The sequence below is a fragment of the Branchiostoma lanceolatum genome, chromosome 5 (genome assembly GCF_035083965.1).
Source record: "Branchiostoma lanceolatum isolate klBraLanc5 chromosome 5, klBraLanc5.hap2, whole genome shotgun sequence".
Lineage (NCBI taxonomy): Eukaryota > Metazoa > Chordata > Leptocardii > Amphioxiformes > Branchiostomatidae > Branchiostoma > Branchiostoma lanceolatum.
The window spans coordinates 4,044,098-4,065,961 of record NC_089726.1 but is presented as its reverse complement, the minus strand read 5'-3'; the positions used below and the strand labels follow the sequence as shown (position 1 = coordinate 4,065,961).

At 42.3% G+C, this 21,864-nt stretch overlaps 3 protein-coding genes across 5 annotated transcripts; 2 read left to right on the top strand and 1 right to left on the bottom strand.

The window, feature by feature from the left end:
- The first annotated feature begins 1,396 nt into the window (after window positions 1–1,396).
- Window positions 1,397–15,156, top strand: LOC136434509 (solute carrier family 35 member G2-like). Of its 3 annotated transcripts, XM_066427348.1 has the most exons (4): window positions 1,397–1,598; window positions 2,202–2,276; window positions 5,612–7,508; window positions 11,674–15,156. In XM_066427348.1, the coding sequence occupies exon 3, from the start codon at window positions 5,666–5,668 to the stop codon at window positions 6,683–6,685; it is 1,020 nt and encodes a 339-aa protein (XP_066283445.1). In that variant the 5' UTR covers window positions 1,397–1,598; window positions 2,202–2,276; window positions 5,612–5,665; the 3' UTR covers window positions 6,686–7,508; window positions 11,674–15,156. The 3 variants fall into 3 exon arrangements, 2 of the variants coding, with proteins under 2 accessions (XP_066283445.1, XP_066283444.1); XM_066427347.1 differs by lacking the exon at window positions 2,202–2,276 and having other exon boundaries at window positions 1,492–1,598; XR_010755752.1 differs by lacking the exons at window positions 1,397–1,598; window positions 2,202–2,276; window positions 5,612–7,508 and adding an exon at window positions 8,323–10,473.
- Window positions 15,157–15,247: 91 nt separating this feature from the next.
- LOC136434514 (uncharacterized) lies at window positions 15,248–16,695 on the bottom strand. Its single transcript, XM_066427359.1, has one exon. The coding sequence runs from the start codon at window positions 16,691–16,693 to the stop codon at window positions 16,121–16,123; it is 573 nt and encodes a 190-aa protein (XP_066283456.1). The 5' UTR covers window positions 16,694–16,695; the 3' UTR covers window positions 15,248–16,120.
- Window positions 16,696–19,104: 2,409 nt separating this feature from the next.
- Window positions 19,105–20,730, top strand: LOC136434513 (coiled-coil domain-containing protein 3-like). Its single transcript, XM_066427358.1, has one exon. The coding sequence runs from the start codon at window positions 19,191–19,193 to the stop codon at window positions 19,956–19,958; it is 768 nt and encodes a 255-aa protein (XP_066283455.1). The 5' UTR covers window positions 19,105–19,190; the 3' UTR covers window positions 19,959–20,730.
- Window positions 20,731–21,864: the final 1,134 nt, after the last annotated feature.

Genomic DNA, 21,864 nt, shown 5'->3' with positions numbered 1-21,864 from the left:
ATGGGATATGTAGATCTTCCTGCGTTTTTTTTCAAATTTACTTAATGAAATCAATGTTCAACTTAAAAATGTACACAACTTGATTACTTCTAGCTGTTATAAAATCACTATAGTTGGCATTGTTGCATATCATACAGTATTAGAAGAGATGTCTTGGTAATTGTGTAGACTGGAGCTATATGTCTTGATTCTTTGGCCCTTTTCCAGCACTTCTGAACTTGAAGTAACTTCAATCAATCAATCAATCAATCAATCAAAATGGTTTATTCATAAAAAAGGCATTGCAGCCAAAGGCTGAATTGTGCCCTCTGTACATATTGCACTTGGTTTTCACCATCAAGACATTACACAAATCATCTAAGATTATTTACTATGGTATTAAAACAATTAACTTACCTCAGCAAGTATCCATCCAGTAAGTATCCATCAAATAAGTAATAGTAACATCTAAGATAATATCAGCAAGAGCTGGCAACCTTATTACCAAAACAATGTATATCAAAAATATTGTATATATATACTTAACTTTACATGTATGTGCCATCTTCCTCACTATACTTGCAGAACATTTGGAAGCCAGACCTTTTGATCTGGAGACTCTTGATCATGATACATGTGTTTTATGTGTGTTTTGAGGCATTTTCTACTTATTTCTAGTGGTCCATGTTTTACCTCTTCGAATGTGATGGAGGGAGGCGACGGGATAAAAACGTGGAACACTAGAACAATGTACCAGAAAATGCCTCGAAACAGCACTGAGCCTAACCCTACATCTGCTTGGAGATTACTAAACACCACTTATTGTTATATAATTTCCCACAGGCGGGACTCATTATATAGTTTTCACTAACAGTATATTGAGAGGAGTGTGTTACTGTTGTTAAAAATATCCCCATGCATCATAACTGAACATACTTTGGATGCAACGCGCTCAGTTCTAGGCTTCGTATTTTAGTTTACCTTTACTTAGTCCCATCCTTATGCTTGAGGGTCGGGGACTATGGTTGCATCCGTGGCATCCGGTGCCATTCCCTTCTGTCTCTGGTACGGCCCATATTTTTACCGGGTACGGCCCATATTTCCGGGTACGGCCCATAAGGAGTTTCATGGGAGTGTGCCCATCCACTCACGGATGTCGTCACCCCACCTCCTTCGTAGTCTCCCACGGCTCCTCTTGCCGTTGATGGTCCCTTGTAAAATTTGAGTGGTGGTATTGCCCGCTCTTGTGACATGACTTCGTATCTTTAGAAGCTAGTATGATATTCATGAAGCTCATTTAACAATAATATAACACAATACTAGTATTCAGTACAACATGTATCTGATAATTGCATATCTTCTACATGTATGTTGATTCATGCATTTCCCAGAGTTAATTTCCGGCACACATCTACGTTACGCAATACTTGTAAGACGATCCTCGATGTACCGTAATTGTTCTATTCTGTCAATTCGTTGAGCTCAACCGGTTTTACCAGCTATGGGTGTAAGGTTCCCGGATGTAGAACGGTGTCTGGAACAACACGTATAACCTTTCTTAGCTCCGAGCAGTCCAGCGAATACATTTCGGATACATTTGGACACAAGTCTTACCTACGGTAAGTAGAACGGCGTCCTTTTATTCAAACAAGCCCAACTAAATAACATGTGTGCTAGTTTTCAAGGATATCAAGGGTGTCAAAATCGTTGTAATGATGAACGCAATTTAGTCACTAAAACAAAGAGTTCAACGGCCTTGGTTATCATTAAGACGCTTACCTACTGCAAAAATCATAAGACTTGCACTCGGCAAAAACATTCATTTTTTTATAAAGTCATTTTCTAACCCCGGAATCGTGCTGAAATCGTTGTTTTGTTTTCGTTGCAATTATGAATGCAATTAAGTCAGTAAAACAAAGAGTTCAAATCAACATTCAACATGTTCTTAACTAAAAAGAAATTCTACCATTCAATGAATGTGCTTTCCATTCAATGAATGCATTTAACATTCAATGAATGTATTTCCAATTCAATGAATGTATTTCCCATTCAATGAATGTATTTCCCATTCAGTGAATGCATTTATCATTGGGTCTAAATGCATGTATATTGCACCAAAGAGTTAAAACTATATATATATATATATATTCTTGATTATCAATATAAATGAGACGCTTAACTAATATATCGATAATAAAACCTTCGGTCTTTTCCAACCATAGAAATATGCAGATCTGCACTGTTGGAATTTGAATGCAATTAAGGCTTACAAGCTGCAGGTTGTCTGAACCAATCTGGTGAGTTTTGCTTCAGTGAGTCCGACTTGTGTAATCGGTTAACAACCGTGCGACGAAATACAGCAGAGCTATCAGGCTTGAAGTTGTAGGTACGGGGGCTTAAATTATGAATTGGGACTGGATGTTAGGTTTAGGGTGTCACTCACAAGGGCATATCCCTTCCCTCAACTATGGTGCTTGGTTCTTTTGCGTGCTCAGAGTGTTGACCTTTGTGGCGCTTGGTACCAATTATCGTCCGATTTATTCAAAACGCCATTCATTTCAAAAACGCGCGGACAGGGCCAAACGTGTAACTACTCCGAAGAAATATCAGTTCTTTTAAAAAGAAAAATGCATGGTCTGTAACTTTTTCTCCGCCTTTTCTAAGCCGTGTGAGCTTGTGTTTATACTGAGATCTAAGTGATTGACCTATTATCGTCTAATTATGGCGTCGCGGTGGCGTAGTGGCCGTTAAATGGGAACGTTAAATGGATGTCCCGTGTTTGAGGAATGCCACACCTCGAGCGCGTTAAAGAACCCAACACACTTATCGAAAAGAGTAGGGGGTCCTTCCCGGTGTGTGTGGATCATATAAATCTGTCCGGATATGCAGCTTGTACTCTTCAGTACAAACCTGGTGTTTTACGCCTTGATGCGGTTTACCGGGTATACAATACAAACAAACAAACAAACAAACAAACAAACAATTGTTTGTGTCTTTCTAGTGTTCTAACTGAACGTAAAAAAATGAACACAAATTGTCCAAAGAAGTCTACAGATCTCGATTAATCTCGATGGAAAGCATCACTACCAGGAATAAGGGGAAAATTACGCAAATGTGGATCGTGAAATGGCGATATAAAACAGCCACCCTGGGTACTTAATAGCTAACATTTGCCCTCACTGTCCGGGAAATGTGTTAATTTGATTTCATTCTTTTTAGTTCGTTACTGCCAACGCCGGTTCCCTTCCCGCTTTTGATCATGAAAAAAAAACAATGCTGTACCGCAAAACCAACCTTATTTGGTCGTGCGATTAATATAAATGGTACATTCGTTGTCTCAAAGAGTTTCACAAAGTTTCAAAAGTCACTTTTTGAATAGTGTTTTATCTTTTTGATTTTAGTTCAATTTCCAACAACAACAACAACTAATTATTTTCAAATTGAGTAGACTATTGCATTATCAATCTTATCTTATAAAGCGGTAGGACATGCCGTATGTTCGTATCATCTTATATAAATCCATTTGTCAATTGTGAAATCCACAAGTTTGAAATATAGTGTAGAGTCAATTCCATGTCACCGAGAGGGGTTTCAGATAATATTGCTAATATGTTAGAACAATTTCAGATAAAAAACTATTTCAGTCTAAATTGTTCTAAACTGTTCAAACAATCAAGAATGAAAGTTTGAACATGTTTGAACTTATCTATATATGTTGAAAATATTTTGAAAGTAATTGCACAAATATCTCTTTATTTAGAACAATTTTCAAACATAAATGTGGTTGTTTCACTGTTGTAACATGTTCCAACAATTTGTATCATTTTTCAAATGGTAGATTTGGGTTATTGTCCCCATAAAAGTAGCTAATAGCAATCTATTGTCTACCTCTGTGTATTTTTAGATTTCACGTCTGGACTTTTGTCTTGAGGTGTCTATGCATGGAACCTAGGCCTAATCCCCTATACTTTGAAGGGATGTGTGAATTGCCCTGTTCCCAGCCCACTGACCCAGTTACACAATGCTTTTATAATGTTGGAACATGTAGGAACAAATGATGAATCTATGTTGCAACAGTTCCGAAAATAATACAAATAACATGTGCAATGTTAGAAATGTGTCTAACATGTTGGAACACAGCAGAAACTATTTAGAACATCCAATAGATGTTTGAAATTGTTCTAAACAGTTCCTTATCTCCCTTAGATAGTTACAAAACTTTTGCAAATGTTAGAACAAAAGGCAACAAGAGTTCTACGACCTCATACCTTCGTCAAATGATTTTGATCTTTATGACTGACGTATTAGGAGTGTTTTTCATCAATCATCAATCATACCAGTTGACCCTCTTCACCCAAATAACATAAGTTGTCCAAACCTCCTTGTTATGACTATGAGCTTAACAAAGAAGGTTATGCTAACATTTATCATTAATTATGCAAATAAGCTCCCTCCTTATTAGCATAATTTGATTCAATGGTGTTCACATTCACACAACTTCCTAATGCCACAAGTATGAAATTGCCGTCATTTACTAGTTAGGCCCACATTTGCATATTTCCTATCTATCAACATTCCTTTCTTCCTTAGTTACAAATGTCACATATTTGAATAGTCATATCATGGAACACAGCAGATTTTTAAAATTGCCTCATTAATCATGCGAGTTAGAATTTGATTTGCATAATTATCATCCAATCATACAAAGCATCACGTAAGCTATCTACATACCAAAAATCATGACCATCCATCAAGACCATCTCGAGTTATAGTTTTTCTCATTAATTATGCCAATGAGGTTCTCATTTGCAAAGCTGATATCTATTAATATTTCTCTCTTCCTCAGTTACATATGTCACATGTTTGAGAGTCCTATCATGGAAATTGATGGATGTATAAACTTTTCTCATTAATTATGCAAATTAGATACTGATTTGCATAATAAGTATTTAATCATGTACATCAGCACTCAAGCTATGTACTTACAAATATCTATGACCATCCACCAAGCCCTTCTTGAGTAATTCCCTTTCAAAGTCTGAAGCAAAACCTGCCCCTGCTAAAGCCAACCCATAGGTCTGCTTGGAGACTACCTTACCAACGCCTACAGCTGGCTGACAGCCGATTTGTGTAACTGACGTTTCCTGCTTTCAACATGACCCCTCAGGACCCCTACCCCTATCCATGACGCCTTGGAACAACACAGCCAACACGTACACATACTTCAGCATACAATATAACACATTTTTACACTTTTCTCGTTAATTATGCAAAACACTTCGCCCAAAATCTAATCATCTTGAGATTTCCCACATACACACCGACACACCAACTACGACAACAAACCATCCAGGCGTTCTCGACTTATTCTGTTCACTAACAGACACACAGACAAGCATCATCGAATAACCTTCTCGACGAAACTTCGTCGACGAAGGTAATAAACACCCTCACGGTAATGTGGAGGTGACTCTATCTGGCTTAGTCTATTTCTATATCTGCCATGCATTAACAAGACGAAGGAAATATGACCGTTTACCTCAAGGACAGGATTACTGCTTAAGCTTTATATGATCTGTTAACTGTTTATATTTTTCCCTCCTAATGGTTTATCTGTTTCACTCTTTTACAGAAGTAGGTAAGACGACAAGATTTGCATCTTAATCGTTCCGGAAGTACGTACATAATGGTGTTGTCTGTGAAGAAGGAAGATCTCGAAGAAGATGCCAGCGACGACAGGAAAGCATCTCTGAAGGCGGCAAGAGGACCTTTGCTTTCTTTGGGATCAACGATTCTCTTCGCCCTGTCAGCGGAATTCACGGCCCTCAGTAGTAAAGGGGGGATCCCGGGTTTCCAGCTCCTATTTTTTCTCAGGCTGACACAACTTCTCACAATTCTAGTTCTTACGGTAATCATTCGTCCAAAACTCATAGGCGAGAACAGACGACAGAATGGCTTATTGGTGCTTGAAATGATCATTAACAACGTCGGTACCTCTCTGGTGTATTTGCCTTTCACCTATGCTGCACCCGGCATAGCGTTCGGCATCATCCAAGGATCAATGCCGTTGTTTACAGCCTGTATTGCGTTTATATTCTTAAAGGAAAAAATCGGCATCATCCCGTGTTGTGGAATTCTAATCAGTATCATCGGGGTAGCTCTAGTCAGCATCGGGATGGCAAACCAGACAACGGACTCAACACACACCATGATGGTGTCCATTCTCCTGCCGCTGGCTGCTGCTTTCACCAAGGGACCAGACATGGTTCTAGGACGCGCCATCATGAAGGACATGTCAGGACTTACATTGCTATTATACATAACCTTGCTGGGAACTCCAGCCGAGCTCATACTGACTTACTCATTTGAGACTCCCGTCTGGGCAATGTCGGCAGAGACAGCTGGGTACATAGCTGGGCTAGGCTTGTCCCAGGCTATAGCCATGCTGTTTTTCTTGGCCGTACTTAAAGTTGAAAAGGCAGTCATCGCCGTTGCACTGCGCGCATTTGTGGTACCATTAACCATCCTACTGGACTATTTCTTTCTGTCGAAGGTACCAACTTCACTTAAATGGACAGGTTTATCCCTAGTAAATCCTCGGCACTATATTGCTCAGCATCCATACATGGTGGACACATCGTCAGGAAGAAAAACGCACGGCTTTTCTGAAAAAGATGGATTTTCCTCCGCTACAAAGCAACACTGAGTAGATCAATCTCATTAAGTCTTGATATAGAATAATCTTATGATATCATTAAGCAAAGCAGTAATTATCTTTGAAATAAAAGTCGACATGCTGTTGTGCATCAAGATGAATGTATACGACTACAGATATATACGTTTGGGTTCTAATATACTTTACGGGTCTGTTTTCCGGGCAAATTGTGAATTTGACTATGTACTTTGGTATATAAACACATATACGTAGCAAGATGAATGTATACAACTACAGAAATGTACCAATATGCTAATGCGATGGTGGCTTGGAAATTAAAAGAAGAACTTACCATGTTTGTAAATGTGTCTCAATGAAGCATAGAGTACGCTTCCTTATTTCGTTAATTTTGTTATGAACAGTAACAAAAAAAAACCTACTACACATTAGATACTACTACACAGTAGATTGGGCGTCAGAAGGAGGACGGCTGAGACACAACGATTTACCGGTTTCGACCTTTTTACATGTTTAATGAATAAAACCTTGGTAGAAATTAACATTTTCATTCAGTACCCTAGTTACTGATACTGATACTTTATTACCTCCATTAGCTACCATACAGTGAGTATGTAGCTACTCTTCCTGGGGTACAACAAACATACATCTGACAGACTACATAAACATAACATAGTTACTCCTAAGATACGTTTTTTTAATGCTATAATAGAATTTAAATAAACCGGTTCAACCAGCTATGGGACTTAAGTTCCCGGATGTAGAACGCCTTAATTTGGCGACGGATGCAATCTTTCTTGCTCTGGACAGGCCAGCGAATGTTTACGAATACATTTGGACACACGTCTTACCTACGGTAAGTGGAACGGTGTCCTTCTATTCAAAGAAGCCCAACAAGATAACACATGTGCTAGTTGTTCAAGAATATCAAGGGTATCAATATCATTGTTTGGTTTTCGTTCATTCAAATGAACGCAATTTAGTCACCAAAACGAGTCAACTTTATTGATTATCAATATCAATAAGACGCTTAACTAATACATAGATCATAAGACTTGCACTCGGCAAAAACCTTCGTTCTTTTCAAACCTTGAAATTCTGCACTGTTGCAGCAAAGCCAACAAGCTGCAGTTTGTCTGAACTGGTCTGGTGAGTTTTGCTTCAGTGAGTCCGACTTGTGTAATTAGTTAACAAACGTGCGACGAAATTCAACACAGTTCTCAGGCTTGCAGTTGTATGTACTGAGGCTTGAATTGTGACTTTGGATTGGATGTGAGGTGTAGGATATCGCTCGAGAAGACGAATCCCTTCCCTCATCGAAAAGTACCATAATAGGTGCTTGGTTCTTTTGGGTCCTCGGGGTGTTGACGAAGACTGAAATGGAGAGTTGGCCAATTGTCGAAAAAAACGCCTACGGCAATGCTTATAAGCATATGCTATAGAGGTGAGTCCGTTGTAGTGAAAGCTTCCACCTCTCCACTAGCTCAAGGCCGTCGCAAAAACTTCAATCAATCCATGATATGTCACAATATGTGATGATTTAAACATTTGCGAGGGCCTAGTGGTGAAGTGGAAATATCTTCATTTTCATGATAACTCTAGACAAATGCGATCGTTACATTGTTATTAATTTCCCTGTTAGACTAATTAGTCAATTGCAAGTACTTGTCTGTCGTATGACCTTAAGACCTTTGGGGACTGGGTGAGGTTGCCAGACCTGTCTCTTTCCGTATGGCCATGTTGTCATGGATACCAAAATGCTGGGCTCTGATTGGTAGTGGATACAAGTGTAGCCAAGGTAGCGAAACGACTTTCCGTGTAGTGAAATGTACTTTAGCGAACTGACAGGGTAGTGAAACAAACTATAACTAATTTATGCAACCTTTATTGCATATATCAATGAGAAATCTTTATAAAATCATTCGTAAAAATTAACATCATTCGGCGAAGGTATGGGGTCATGGAGTACTCTAGTTGCTTATGATTTTCGACTCCTAATCGCTTATGTCTTCAATCTTTCACAGAAGTTGTTCAGGAACAAGATTTGCATCATAGTCGTTCCGGAAGAGCGTACAGAATGACATTGCCTGTGAAGAACGATGACCTCGAAGAAGACGCCAGTGACGAGAAGAAAGCATCTCTGAGGGCGGCAAGAGGACCTTTGCTTTCTTTGGGAGCAACGATTCTTTTCGCCCTGTCAGCGGAATTCACGGCCCTCAGCAGTAAAGGGGGGATCCCGCGTTTCCAGCTCCTATTTTTTCTCAGGCTGACCCAACTTCTCACAGTTCTAGTTTGCATTGTAATCTTTCGTCCCAAACTGATAGGCGAAAACCGACGACAGAATGGCCTGTTGCTTCTTGAAACTATCAACAACAACATTTCTACCACCCTGGTGTATTTGTCCTTCACCTATGCTGCACCCGGAATCGCGTTCGGCATCATTCAAGGATCAATGCCGCTGTTTACAGCCTGTACTGGGTTTATATTCTTAAAGGAAAAAATCGGCATCATCCCGTGTTGTGGAATTCTAATCAGTATCATCGGGGTAGCTCTAGTCAGCATCGGGATGGCAAACCAGACAACGGACTCAACACACACCATGATGGTGTCCATTCTCCTGCCTCTGGCTGCTGCTTTCACCAAGGGACCAGACATGGTTCTAGCACGCGCCATTATGAAGGACGTGTCAGGACTTACAATGCTGTTATACATAACATTGCTGGGAACTCCAGCCGAGCTCATACTAACTTACTCATTTGAGACTCCCGTCTGGGCAATGTCAGCAGAGACAGCTGGGTACATAGCTGGTCTAGGCTTGTCCCAGGCTATAGCCATGCTGTTTTTCTTGGCCGTACTTAAAGTTGAAAAGGCAGCCATCGCGGTTGCACTACGCGCACTTGTGGTACCGCTCACTATCCTTCTGGACTATTTCTTTCTGTCGAAGGTACCAACTTCACTTAAATGGGCAGGTTTATCTCTAGTTATTCTCGGAACTATATTACTTAGCTTCCATACATGGTGGACACATCGTCAGGAAGATAAACGCACGGCTTTTCTGAAAAAGATGGATTTTCCTCCGCTACAAAGCAACACTGAGTAGATCAATCTCATTAAGTCTTGATATAGAATAATCTTATGATATCATTAAGCAAAGCAGTAATTATCTTTGAAATAAAAGTCGACATGCTGTTGTGCATCAAGATGAATGTATACGACTACAGATATATACGTTTGGGTTCTAATATACTTTACGGGTCTGTTTTCCGGGCAAATTGTGAATTTGACTATGTACTTTGGTATACAAACACATATACGTAGCAAGATGAATGTATACAACTACAGAAATGTACCAATATGCTAATGCTATGGTGGCTTGGAAATTAAAAGAAGAACTTACCATATTTGTAAATTTGTAATTTTGTTACGAGCAGTAACAAACAAAAACCTACTACACAGTAGATCGGGCGTCAGAAGGAGGACGACTGAGACACAACGATTTACAGGTTTCGACCTTTTTACATGTTTAATGAATAAAACCTTGGTAGAAATTAACAAATTACCTCCATTAGCTACCATACAGTGAGTATGTAGCTACTCTTCCTGGAGTACAACAAACATACATCTGACAGAAACGTAACATAGTTACTCCTAAGATACGTTTTTAAATGCTATAATAGAATTTAAATAAACCGGTTCAACCAGCTATGGAGCTTAAGTTCCCGGATGTAGAACGCCTTAATTTGGCGACGGCTGCAATCTTTCTTACTCTGGACAGGCTAGCGAATGTTTACGAATACATTTGGACACAAGTCTTACCTACGGTAAGTGGAACGGTGTCCTTCTATTCAAAGAAGCCCAACAAGATAACACATGTGCTAGTTGTTCAAGAATATCAAGGGTATCAATATCATTGTTTGGTTCTCGTTCATTAATAATGAACGTAATTTAGTCACCAAAACGAGTTCAAATCAACGTAATTGATTATCAATATCAATAAGACATTTAACTAATACATGGATCATGAGACCTGCACTCGGTAAAAACCTTCGTTCTTTTAAACCTCGGAATTCTGCACTGTTGCAGCACAGCCAACAAGCTGCAGTTTGTCTGAACTGGTCTGGTGAGTTTTGCTTCAGTGAGTCCGACTTGTGTGATTAGCTAACAAACGTGCGACGAAATTCAACACAGTTCTCAGGATTGCAGTTGTATGTACTGAGGCTTGAATTGTGACTTTGGATTGGATGTGAGGTGCAGGATATCGCTCGAGAAGACGAATCCCTTCCCTCATCGAAAAGAACCATAATAGGCCAGGTGCTTGGTTCTTTTTGGGCCTCGGGGTGTTGACGAAGACTAATATGGAGAGTTGGCCAAATGGCGAAGAAAAACGCCAACGGCAATGCTTATAAACATATGCTATAAAGGTGAGTCCGTTGTAGTGAAAGCTTCCACCTCTCCACTAGCTCAAGGCCGTCGCAAATACTTCAATCAATCCATGATATGTCACAATATGTGATGATTGAAACATTTGCGAGGGCCTAGTGGTGAAGTGGAAATATCTTCATTATCATAATAACTCGAGACAAATGCGATCGTTGCATTGTTATTAATTTCCCTGTTAGACTAATTAGTCAATTACAACTACTTGTCTGTCCCTCCCTACGTCGTATGACCTTAAGACCTTTGGGGACTGGGTGAGGTTGCCTGACCTGTCTCTTTCCGTATGGCCATGTTGTCATGGATACCAAAATGCTGGGCTCTGATTGGTCGTGGATATATCGATACAAGTGTAGCCAAGGTAGCGAAACGACTTGCCATGTAGCGAAATGTACTGTAGCGAACTGACAATGTAGCGAAACAACCTATAACCAATTTATGCAAGCTTGATTGCATATGTGAATGAGAAATCTTTATAACATCAATCGTAAAATCTAACATCATTCGGCGAAGGTATGGGGTCATGGGGCACTCTAGTTGCTTATGATTTTCGACTCCTAATCTCTTATGTCTTCAATCTTTCACAGAAGTAGTTCAGAGGACAAGATTTGCATCATAGTCGTCCCGGAAGAGCGTACAGAATGACATTGCCTGTGAAGAACGATGACCTCAAAGAAGATGCAAGTGACGAGAAGAAAGCATCTCTGAGGGCGGCAAAAGGACCTTTGCTTTCTTTGGGAGCAACGATACTCTTCGCCCTGTCAGCGGAATTCACGGCCCTCAGCAGTAAAGGGGGGATCCCGGGTTTCCAGCTCCTATTTTTTCTAAGAGTGACACAACTTCTCACAGTTCTAGTTTGCATTGTAATCTTTCGTCCCAAACTGATCGGTGAGAACAGACGACAAAATGGCCTACTGTTTCTTAAAACTGTAACTAACAACATTTCTACCACCTTGATGTATTTGTCCTTCACCTATGCTGCACCTGGCATCGCGTTCGGCATCATCCAAGGATCCCTGCCGCTGTTTACAGCCTGTACTGGGTTTCTTTTCTTAAAGGAAAAAGTCGACCTCATACCGTGTTGTGGGATCCTCATCAGCGTGGCTGGTGTAGCTCTAGTCAGCGTCGGGATGGCGCACTTAGAAACAGTCTCAAGGCACGCCATGATCGTGTCCATTCTCCTGCCGCTGGCTGCTGCTTTCGCCAAGGGACCAGACATGGTTCTTACACGCGCCATCGTAAAGGATATATCACCCATTACATTGATATTATATACAACATCGCTGGGAACACCCACTATGCTCATATTTACTCACTTGTTTGAGACTCCAGTTTGGGTAATGTCAGCAGAGACAGCTGGGTACGTAGCCGGGGTGGGCTTGTCACAATCTACGGCCATGTTTTTTTTGTTGGCAGTACTTAAAGTTGAAAAGGCAGCCATCGCGGTTGGATTGCGCGCACTTGTGGTACCACTCACCATTCTATTGGACTATTTCTTTCTGTCGAAGGTACCAAATGCACTCAAATGGGCAGGTCTATCTCTAGTGGTACTAGGAACGATAGGGCTCGGCATCCATACATGGTGGACACATCGTCAGGAACAAAAACGCATCGCTTTGCTGAAAAAGATGGATTTTCCTCCACTGAAAAGCGACACTGAGTAAACGAATCTCATGACGTCTTGGTGAAGAATAATCTTGACATGATATCACTAATGATAGAAGCAATTTTCTTTCTACGAAATTGAACGTGTAGTTTTTATCAATTAATCATAAACAAACATCACAATATTCATAGTGTATGGCAGGCCCAGCGCCTGTTGCTTTTGCAAAATATTCTCAGACATTATTCTTACGTATGATGTTATGATGATGATGATGTTAAAATCTTTAGTGTCTGCTTGTTTCTTTCTTTGGTGCGCTTAGCATTTAGAATGTGCACCTATTGGTCTGTTTTCCAGGGAAATGGTGATTGGACTATATGTACATACTGTTAGCTATACTAGCACATAGCAAGATGAAAGTGCAATTAGTATACGACGACAAAAATGCACCAATCATGCTAATTGTTATGAGATCACTAGTGTAACGGACCATTACTGGGCTGTCCCCCACCCCTAGGTGAATCTCCGGTGATAGCTCAGTAATGGTCCGTTACACTGGTGGCAGCGGTGGGATCTGGACCTACGTGATCCCGGTAAGCCCGTCCCTCACCCCCGAACTGTAGCAAGAGCGGAGGAAGAAAACTTTTGTCGTTGTTTTGAGACCGCCGCCATGATGCGCGCGCCATGTGGGAAGCTCGAGCGCCTGCCGGCCGACTTCAACTCCCAACCAAGCACAAAAATTGGACTGCATGTTGTTGTATTTGCTGTCAACCTCTCCTAATCAACCTCTGCCAAGGCCTGTCAATGACTCAAGCCTCATTGGCATTCATGTGCCATCGGCTCCAAGCCGAGTCGGGCTCTCCGACGCCCCGTCAACCAGCCGCTCAGACCGACGGACCAGTCAGCGTCAAACACAACACGTGTCTCGCGTCCCGGGCGGACTACAACACCGTTTGCAGAAGACTCCTTACATCATCTACAGAGGACAAACTTCTGATGTAATCACGGTAGCTTTTGTTATTGGCAAAATTGAGGTAAAATTTGCAACTTTTGTATCACGCGTACATACACGATCCTTTGATGTTACCCGACACCATGGGAAAGTGCCATCACGAAGTTTGTTGCCAGGCAACCGCACATACACAGGGAGTTTAGGTTTTGAAGCCTTTATTGTTGTTTCTTTCAAGTTTGTAGTAGTGGTAGCCTGAAATATGCCGATGGAACAGTTATATTGATGTGATAGAAATGTTATATGATGTCAGTTATATTGATGTAATAGAAATGTTAAATGATGTCAGTTATATTGATGTGATAGAAATGTTAGATGATGTCAGTTATATTGATGTGATAGAAATGTTAGATGATGTCAGTTATATTGATGTGATAGGAATGTAAGATGATGTCAGTTATATTGATGTGATAGGAATGTTAGATGATGTAAGTTATATTGAGGTGATAGGAATGTTAGATGATGTCAGTTATATTGATGTGATAGGAATGTTAGATGATGTCAGTTATATTGATGTGGAAGAGATGTTAGATTGAGTAACTGTAGAATTGTGGGACATTTTGAAGACGACAGAGAAACAACCTCTCGTCTTCCCACTCACACTTCGATGTGTGTACAGTCCTTGACGGACAAGGGTACGGGACGCTCTGGTACACATTTATTGTGCTTCTCACGCCGCCCATGGCTTACCCCAGGGTTGCATACCGGAAGCTGAACCTACCCAGTCTCGTCCTTCTGCAGCACTGCTTTCTATTATCATAATTATGTAGAGTACGGGACGCTCTGGTACTCATTTATTGTGCTTCTCACGCCGCCCATGGCTTACCCCAGGGTTGCATACCGGCAGCTGAACCTACACTCTCGTACTTCTGCAGCACTGCTTTCTATTGTCATAATTATGTAGAGTACGGGACGCTCTGGTACTCATTTATTTGGGTTCTCATGCCGCCCATGGCTTACTCCAGGGTCGCATACCGGCAGCTGAACCTACCCAGTCTCGTCCTTCTGCAGCACTGCTTTCTATTGTCATAGTTATGTCAATTTTTTTGTATATAATGTTAACGTTCATTTTGACAAGTTCATTTCATTATATTTTATTGTTAACTTCAGGAGAAGGTTTGTTTGTTCATAGGGGGGAAGAGTGTAAGAAACCATGTTGGACTCATCCCCCTGTGGTATATATAGACTCTTCCAGGGACCTCCGAGGGTATAGACGAGTAGAGACATGAATTAAGACCTCATGGCATGAAGATGTCCTGTCTGTGAGTGCTCCTTGAGCTATCACAGGAGATCCACCTAGGGGTGGGGGACAGGCCAGAAATGGTCCATTACACTAGCATAGACTGCTGACCCCATAAGACAGTCAGGAGGATATGGGATAGGGACAGTGAGTACAGGAGATAGGACAGAGCTGGACGGACGTATGTCTGTTTACTGGAATTAAACTTGTGATGGTTACTGTGGAGTCTTTTTCATTCTTTGGTCGGCATTCCTGATACTTATTATACAAAAATATGCACTATATGCATTAGGCATACATTAAGTGCGTTCTAGCGTCAGTAAGTTCACAAATGTAATAGCTTAGCTTGGTACCTTATGCTTACAAATTAAGATGAGAGAAAAGCTTTTTGTCATCAACATTTTAATTGGATGCATAATGTATGTGTTAATGTCAACAACTTGCTTGCGCAAATCATTAGTAGTCTTTCAACTGTAAATATTCAATGCCATCATGTGAAAACAAAATGACTCTAAGAGACTAGAACTATATTTTTCGTGTTTTTGTGTCTAATGTGCGTGGGCAAAAAGTTAGTATATCAACGTGGTGGCAAATTAACAGTTTGATTTGACTTGTGGAAGGCTCCTGACATCTTTACATAAAAACAGATCAAAAATGACCTCTTTCACCCACCAACTTTGCAAATAACACATTGTCACGTGATTGTTAATACCCTATATCGTGCAGCACAGCCTAACTAGCTAGTGAATGTTTCCCCAACTAAGGGGAGTTGTTCAAAACACTACAAGAACAAGTGGATTGTTTGCATTTATCACGTGGCATTTATCAATAATCAGTGGCAACGTCAAATGTCAACAATAACAAGACGTCTTTTAACTCTAAGACCTAAGCGATGGAAGGAAGGATCAGATATAGATAGAGAGTGACACTGGGTTAAACATATGGATAGCGGAGGCTATGGCATGGGACATGGCTTCCTGGAGGAACTTCGTGGAGAGCAAGGGGCTAGTTACTGGTCTGGGCACGTAGGCACGTAGGCACGTAGGCAGGCAGACTTTTAACTCTCGTCCAGCATGGTACCTTATTAGAATTTCGTCCACTGCATACGATATCTTCAAACACTAGACAGGACATCAAAAACTGACGCGAAAACAACATTATACGAAACGTTCTGTCGAAGTGCTATATCGTGCAGACGACGCACGTCAGCTCCCTTCCCTCCACATAAGGAGGACAGGGCAGCGAGCCGCAGCGGGCCTCCACGGGGTAGAACAGCGCGCCGTTATCGTTCCCCTCCCCGCCGGGTAGCACCTCGGGCTCTCCGTCCACGCACACGAACTCGTTACGGCCGGCCTGGTCGTGGTACCCCGTCATCAGGTATCCATCGTACTCTCGCGTCCAGCCTTCGGGGCAGGTCTTGCGGGCGGGGATCATGATCTGAGCGCGGCGAGAGAGGCAGTAACAGACGGCGCACGGGACTTCGCGGTCGTCGACTGTGGCCTCGTCGTACGGCGCGTCAGTGTTGAGCTGGTACTCCGCGCCGTGCATGTAGGCCTTCAACCCTTCAACCCCATCTTTGTACAGGCCCCACTCCGGGTCTGCAGGGAGGCACTGGTAGTTACTCCCTCCTCCCTGCTCGCTCCATAACGTCCCGCCGGCCAGGCCAGAGTACGCCGTTACCGTGTCCATACTCTCGTTGCACGCTGTCCGCCCCCATCGGACGTAAACAGCCCCCCCAACCGACTGATTCCCCATCCGTCCCGCATCTCCTTTCTCGCCCTTCTACCCCTGTGGCCCTCGTGGTCCCAGCTTCCCGGGACGGCCTGTCCCTCCCTTCTCTCCCTGAGCGCCCCTCGGTCCCAGCGGCCCCGTGTCCCCCCTCGGTCCGGGCGGAGCCACCACCGTGATGTTGTTCTCGTTGTTGTTTGCCATCCGCGTAGGACAGTTGCCTTCCTCGCCTTCAGTTTCTACCGCAAGGCAGGCAGACAACAAAAACAGTGAAGAAATTGCGACCAAAGTAACCGTACTTTGAACGGCCATCTTCCCTTTTGCTTGAGAAAAGAGCGACAACGTCGGGTCAGGATTGTTCAAATTGTAAAGCTAGTCTTGAGTTAACCGTTTCTCTGTTGCCAAACTCTGTAACCAATAGGGAATTGGGTGTCAAACGGCTGCTTCAGTGTGCTAAAGGTTAAAATTCACAGAATACAACATTCCACACCGGCTTCTTAAGGCCAAACATCCCTACACCAGTCTTGGTTGTTTATTATATCTTCGTGTCGACAGTATCTTGGCATCATAAGCAAAGTAAAGGCCAAACAACTGTGGAGTGTAGAGAGGAGTTGGAATTCGAATATTGTCAACTGATGAAAACTTAATAACATGATTGTTGACAGAAAGCAAACCACTGTGTTTTGTTTCAAATTGCCCGAGCAGTCGTTTTAGGTTTCGACTTATTTGTTAAGATTTTTTTTTACGACCACCGCCCCTATGTATATCTTAAGTCTGTGGTCCAAATTGGGCCGATTCGGCATCAATCGTGCGTTATTGGTAGACTCGTTCGTCCCCAGTCTGATATGGCTGCGATTCTGCCGGAGAGGGATCGTGGACATTTTGTTACTTAAGATGCTACGTCCGTAAAAAGAAAAGAAAGGAAAAAAAACATAAGGCGGCCAAAGTCAAAAATAGTTTTTTTTTTCGGGGAGTGTTTGTTGCTAGAGCCTTGATCTAAGTTTTGGGTCGATGGTATCTATTTCCTATGATAACGACCGCTTGTTTTCAAGATGGCTGATGTTCACCTTACCATAAATCCAGAGATATCTGATCGCCTCTTTCACATTATGATATCAATATCTTTACCAGAATGATGACATTAACGTTTCCTGATTTTTTTCGTAGTAAGGCGCAGCAAATGCTGTTTCAAGAGTACATGTTCTCGCCAATTTCCAAAACAGTCGTTTTGCGGACATTTTAGCGATCTTTAGCTAGATTATTGAACGTAATATGACGTCATCATGACGTCATTCATGTAATCTTACTGGCCCAAACCGTCGAAATGGAGTATTCTCATAAAACTCAAAACTATACAAACGTATACAACAAAACTTCAACAAGCATTGTGTCCGGTAGAATATCAATGTCTGTAAAGAATTATGTTGTCAACGCACAGTCGAGAAGATGTGGTGCGCATGCGTCGTGTGTATCTGGGACATACATGTATTCTGTACCATACCCTGTGCCTAGGGTCATTGCGTATTGTACATGTTTCTGGCTCTAAGTAGCCCTCCAACGCTGTGTGCACCAGTTGGTAAATGACCGATCAAGGGTCGACTTCGGGCATGTTTACACTAGCCTGCTTTACATAACGTCCGTTTTTGTGGATTTAAATGAAGAAGAATGTGGTCTAGCGCTGCCGTTGAGTAAAATGTTTCTAGTTCACAAGTTGATAACATTTTGCTGCAAACATACAGTAGACTCCGTAGACAAATAGTAGAGGGAGATAAAAAGGGTTGTCTTATGAGAAAGTGACGTCATGTTTAGCACATAGAATGGGAAATATGTACATGTACATATTACGTGTACAACCGATGCTTGCTCTAGGCGTGACCTCGTTTAGCCCCACAGCTTTCAGAATTTGTTCATCTTATCTTCACTACTTTGTTCGGTGTTGAAAGTTTTCTCACGAATAAAAAGAGAGGAAGATACGGAAGCACTAATGAGTGTACCGACATCTCCACAAGATGGGACTTTCTAAGATCTGCCCAGCAACGCAACCCGTGGACGGAACTAGCCTGAAGTGTGTTGACGTTATAACAAAGGTCTTCACAACACTCTGGCACTTTTATAGGGGACAATAAACTTAGATACGATTGGTGACTAAAGTTAACTCGTCGATTGGTCACTGGTGATTAATTTCGCTTACACCTTGAGTAGTCAACCACATTGGACAGTCGAAATCTAGTTTTTAGGGAAAAAGTAGCAAAATTAGCATTTTTTTTAGTGGGAAAGTAATGGTTAAGTTATATTTGAGGACAAAAAAGAGCGTTTGTCTTACATTGCTTACAACACCGGACGGTCATAATGTCTGTGACAAGCTATTTAGGCCGATAAAGAAAATATTTATTTTCTTGCGTTACCCTGATGTAATGCCAAAATGGACGAGTCCGGTACATCAGATGTCAGGTAGTGTGTCAGGCCACCTATTGCACGACCTTTACCCGTACCAGCCGGACGTGTGCGTCTCGCGGTGGTAAAGATGCAACGGTGTTTCCTACTAAGCCTGGCGGTGGCCATGCTGGCAGTCCAGCCGGCCCGCGGATGTAGCCAACCCGACGGGTACATGCCCTGGTCTATCAATGATCGTGTCCAGGCGGCCGACATGGTGGTGTGGGGTCGTGTGGTCGCCAAACACGGGCTCAAGGAGCCTCCGTCGACTTCTTACACGGCCGAAGTGTCGTACGGCTGTCACGTCCACGGGGATACAACTACTCTTCACCCCACGTTCATGGTCACGAAGATGGGATACGAGAACGTGCATCAGTGCGTCGCTCACAACGTCGACGTCGGGTCATACTACTTCTTCTTCCTGACGTACGGGGAGGAGGAGGTGCTGATCCCTCAAGACATCAACCAGCAGTCGGCCGTCGTTCCCGACACCCCGGAGAACAGACTGGAGTTTTCTCTCTGCTGTGGATTCACCCTGTCTGTCTGTCAACCTGAGTCTCTGACAACAAGCCAACCACAGACCGTCCTTCGGACAACCAGCCAACCACAGACCGTCCCTCAGACAACCAGCCAACCACAGACCGTCTCCCAGACAACCAGCCAATCACAGACCGTCCCATCTGGTACCAACCCTGCTGTTGCTATGACTATGATTAACGTTTCCATGACAACCCAGAACCTGACTGACAGCATGATGACGGAGCCGGACATGTCGGTCGGCGGCGCGTCCCATCTCGGCATGTCCGCCATTTTGGTTCTTCTGTCGTCCTTGGTTGTGGTGGTACATTTTGCGGTCTGAGACAACAGTACTTAGTCTATACTTAATTTCTAATGATCATAATCAAATCTTTCCATGCGTGGAACAGTTACTTTCGTGACTCATTAGTGTTTTCTTCAAACTTCTTATGTACTACTGAATGTTATCCACTTCAAAAATGTATTTAATGTCGAGAAAAGAACATTTGGCCGAGTGAAAGAATTTCGGAAATCCGCTCACTTCGTGCCGCTTTCATGTACTTTATCTAACAATTTCATCATAGAGTTTTAAGGGCAGTAAGCAGCAACATAGATATGCTTTTTTGGCCTTGAAAAAACACAAAAAACATAGATATACGATACGTTTGATGATTCTCTCTTCGAATATGTCAGGATAAAATAAGGTTCATGTGACTGGTAGGAATTCTAAACTATCGTCAGTGTTATCTTTTATTAGGTACTGTACTATAGGCTCATATCCATAATATTCTACGTCCATGATGGCTATCCAAGGCTTGAGAATAACTTGTAAACATAGATATATGTAAAATAAACGAATGAGAGGTGTTTTGTCTTTTGGAAATGCGTGTCTTCACTCTGGACTGAATTTCGGTCTAAATGAACGAACGAAGGAATGAGCGAAGGAAGGAACGAACGAAGGAACGAACGAAAGAGCAAACGAACGAACAAACGAACGAACGAACGAACAAAACTTCACCCAACTTGTCCCGAACTTGTTTAAACGGCCGGTGACGCACACAGCCCAAAACATTGTGTGCTGAACTTAACTTCTTCCTTTAATTTCTGGACCTTTGTTGTCGAGAAGCTTTGAAAAAAAAATTCGCTGACGCAGGTAGAGCGACAGCTATATGACTGCCATAAAGTCTGCCGGACCGACAACACAAGAAAAAGCCGTGACAATGGCCTCTCGCTTACAATAACATAGGCGATATAGTACACCCCCATAAAATCTGGCGCTCCTAGAAGACTGCGAAGGGGGCTACTACCTTGGGAAGGTGGGGTTTTCTTTTATCTACGAATACCTCGGCGCTGCTTGGAGCCGGAAACATGTTAGTAAACAACGCTATTGTGTATGATCGGTCCCGATAAAACAACAGAACGTTAATGAAATACTTTGCTGTTGGCGCACGTAAACCACTATAGATAAAACGTTCATTTTGTCGATATCGCAGTGTATATAATGTTATATACAACCTCGAGATATTGCAATCATATTTCTCAGCTGCCCGATGTATCGAAGTTCTTGCGGGAGCGTAAAGTCTTCAATTTGACCAAGAACACCGGGTCACCCGTATTCTTATCTAAATGCGTTAGATTCTAAACATGTAGAGGCTTCACGCATGAGTATCGCTCATACACGGAACTGAAGGGTTTAACTCAAGGTCCTCGTATTTTACGATCTAATCGCTGAAGAAACTTTTCACATGCGTGCCCGATCGGGGTTCGAGCCACAGCCCTCTGGATCACAATCTTCAGGTGTCTTCTATATTTGCCCCACTGCGTTATTGTCATATTTTCTACATCGTTTCTCTAATAGTGAGCTTATTTCTGTAAACATTCCAATATCCGATCGAGATTAGGTCAATAGAGATGGCGCAATGTACTCGAGTACTGATACCGCTAGTTTGCGTAACAATCGGCTCAGTATTCAGTTGGATACTGTTATTGACACCGGCAAATCTGCTTGGAGATTACTCATAACTAGCTGAAATAACTAGAGCGCATCCGGCTGATACGTACCCCGCCTTTTCCACTGGCGATAGAGCCTGGTTTGCAGAACGGACCTTGACATAGAGAAATCGTTGGAACAACCTCAAACTGTCTTCTACATTGTCTACCCAAAGGATGTCATACCGGTTTTTCCACGTTTCTGGGGGGGGGGGGGGGGGTTATCATACTGGTAAATATATATCGTACCGATGCAAAGT

Bases quoted from the DNA above. Each gene is read 5' to 3' on its own strand.
- LOC136434509 (XM_066427348.1), top strand. From the start codon at position 5,666: ATGGTGTTGTCTGTGAAGAAGGAAGATCTCGAAGAAGATGCCAGCGAC.
- LOC136434514 (XM_066427359.1), bottom strand. From the start codon at position 16,693: ATGGGGAATCAGTCGGTTGGGGGGGCTGTTTACGTCCGATGGGGGCGG.
- LOC136434513 (XM_066427358.1), top strand. From the start codon at position 19,191: ATGCAACGGTGTTTCCTACTAAGCCTGGCGGTGGCCATGCTGGCAGTC.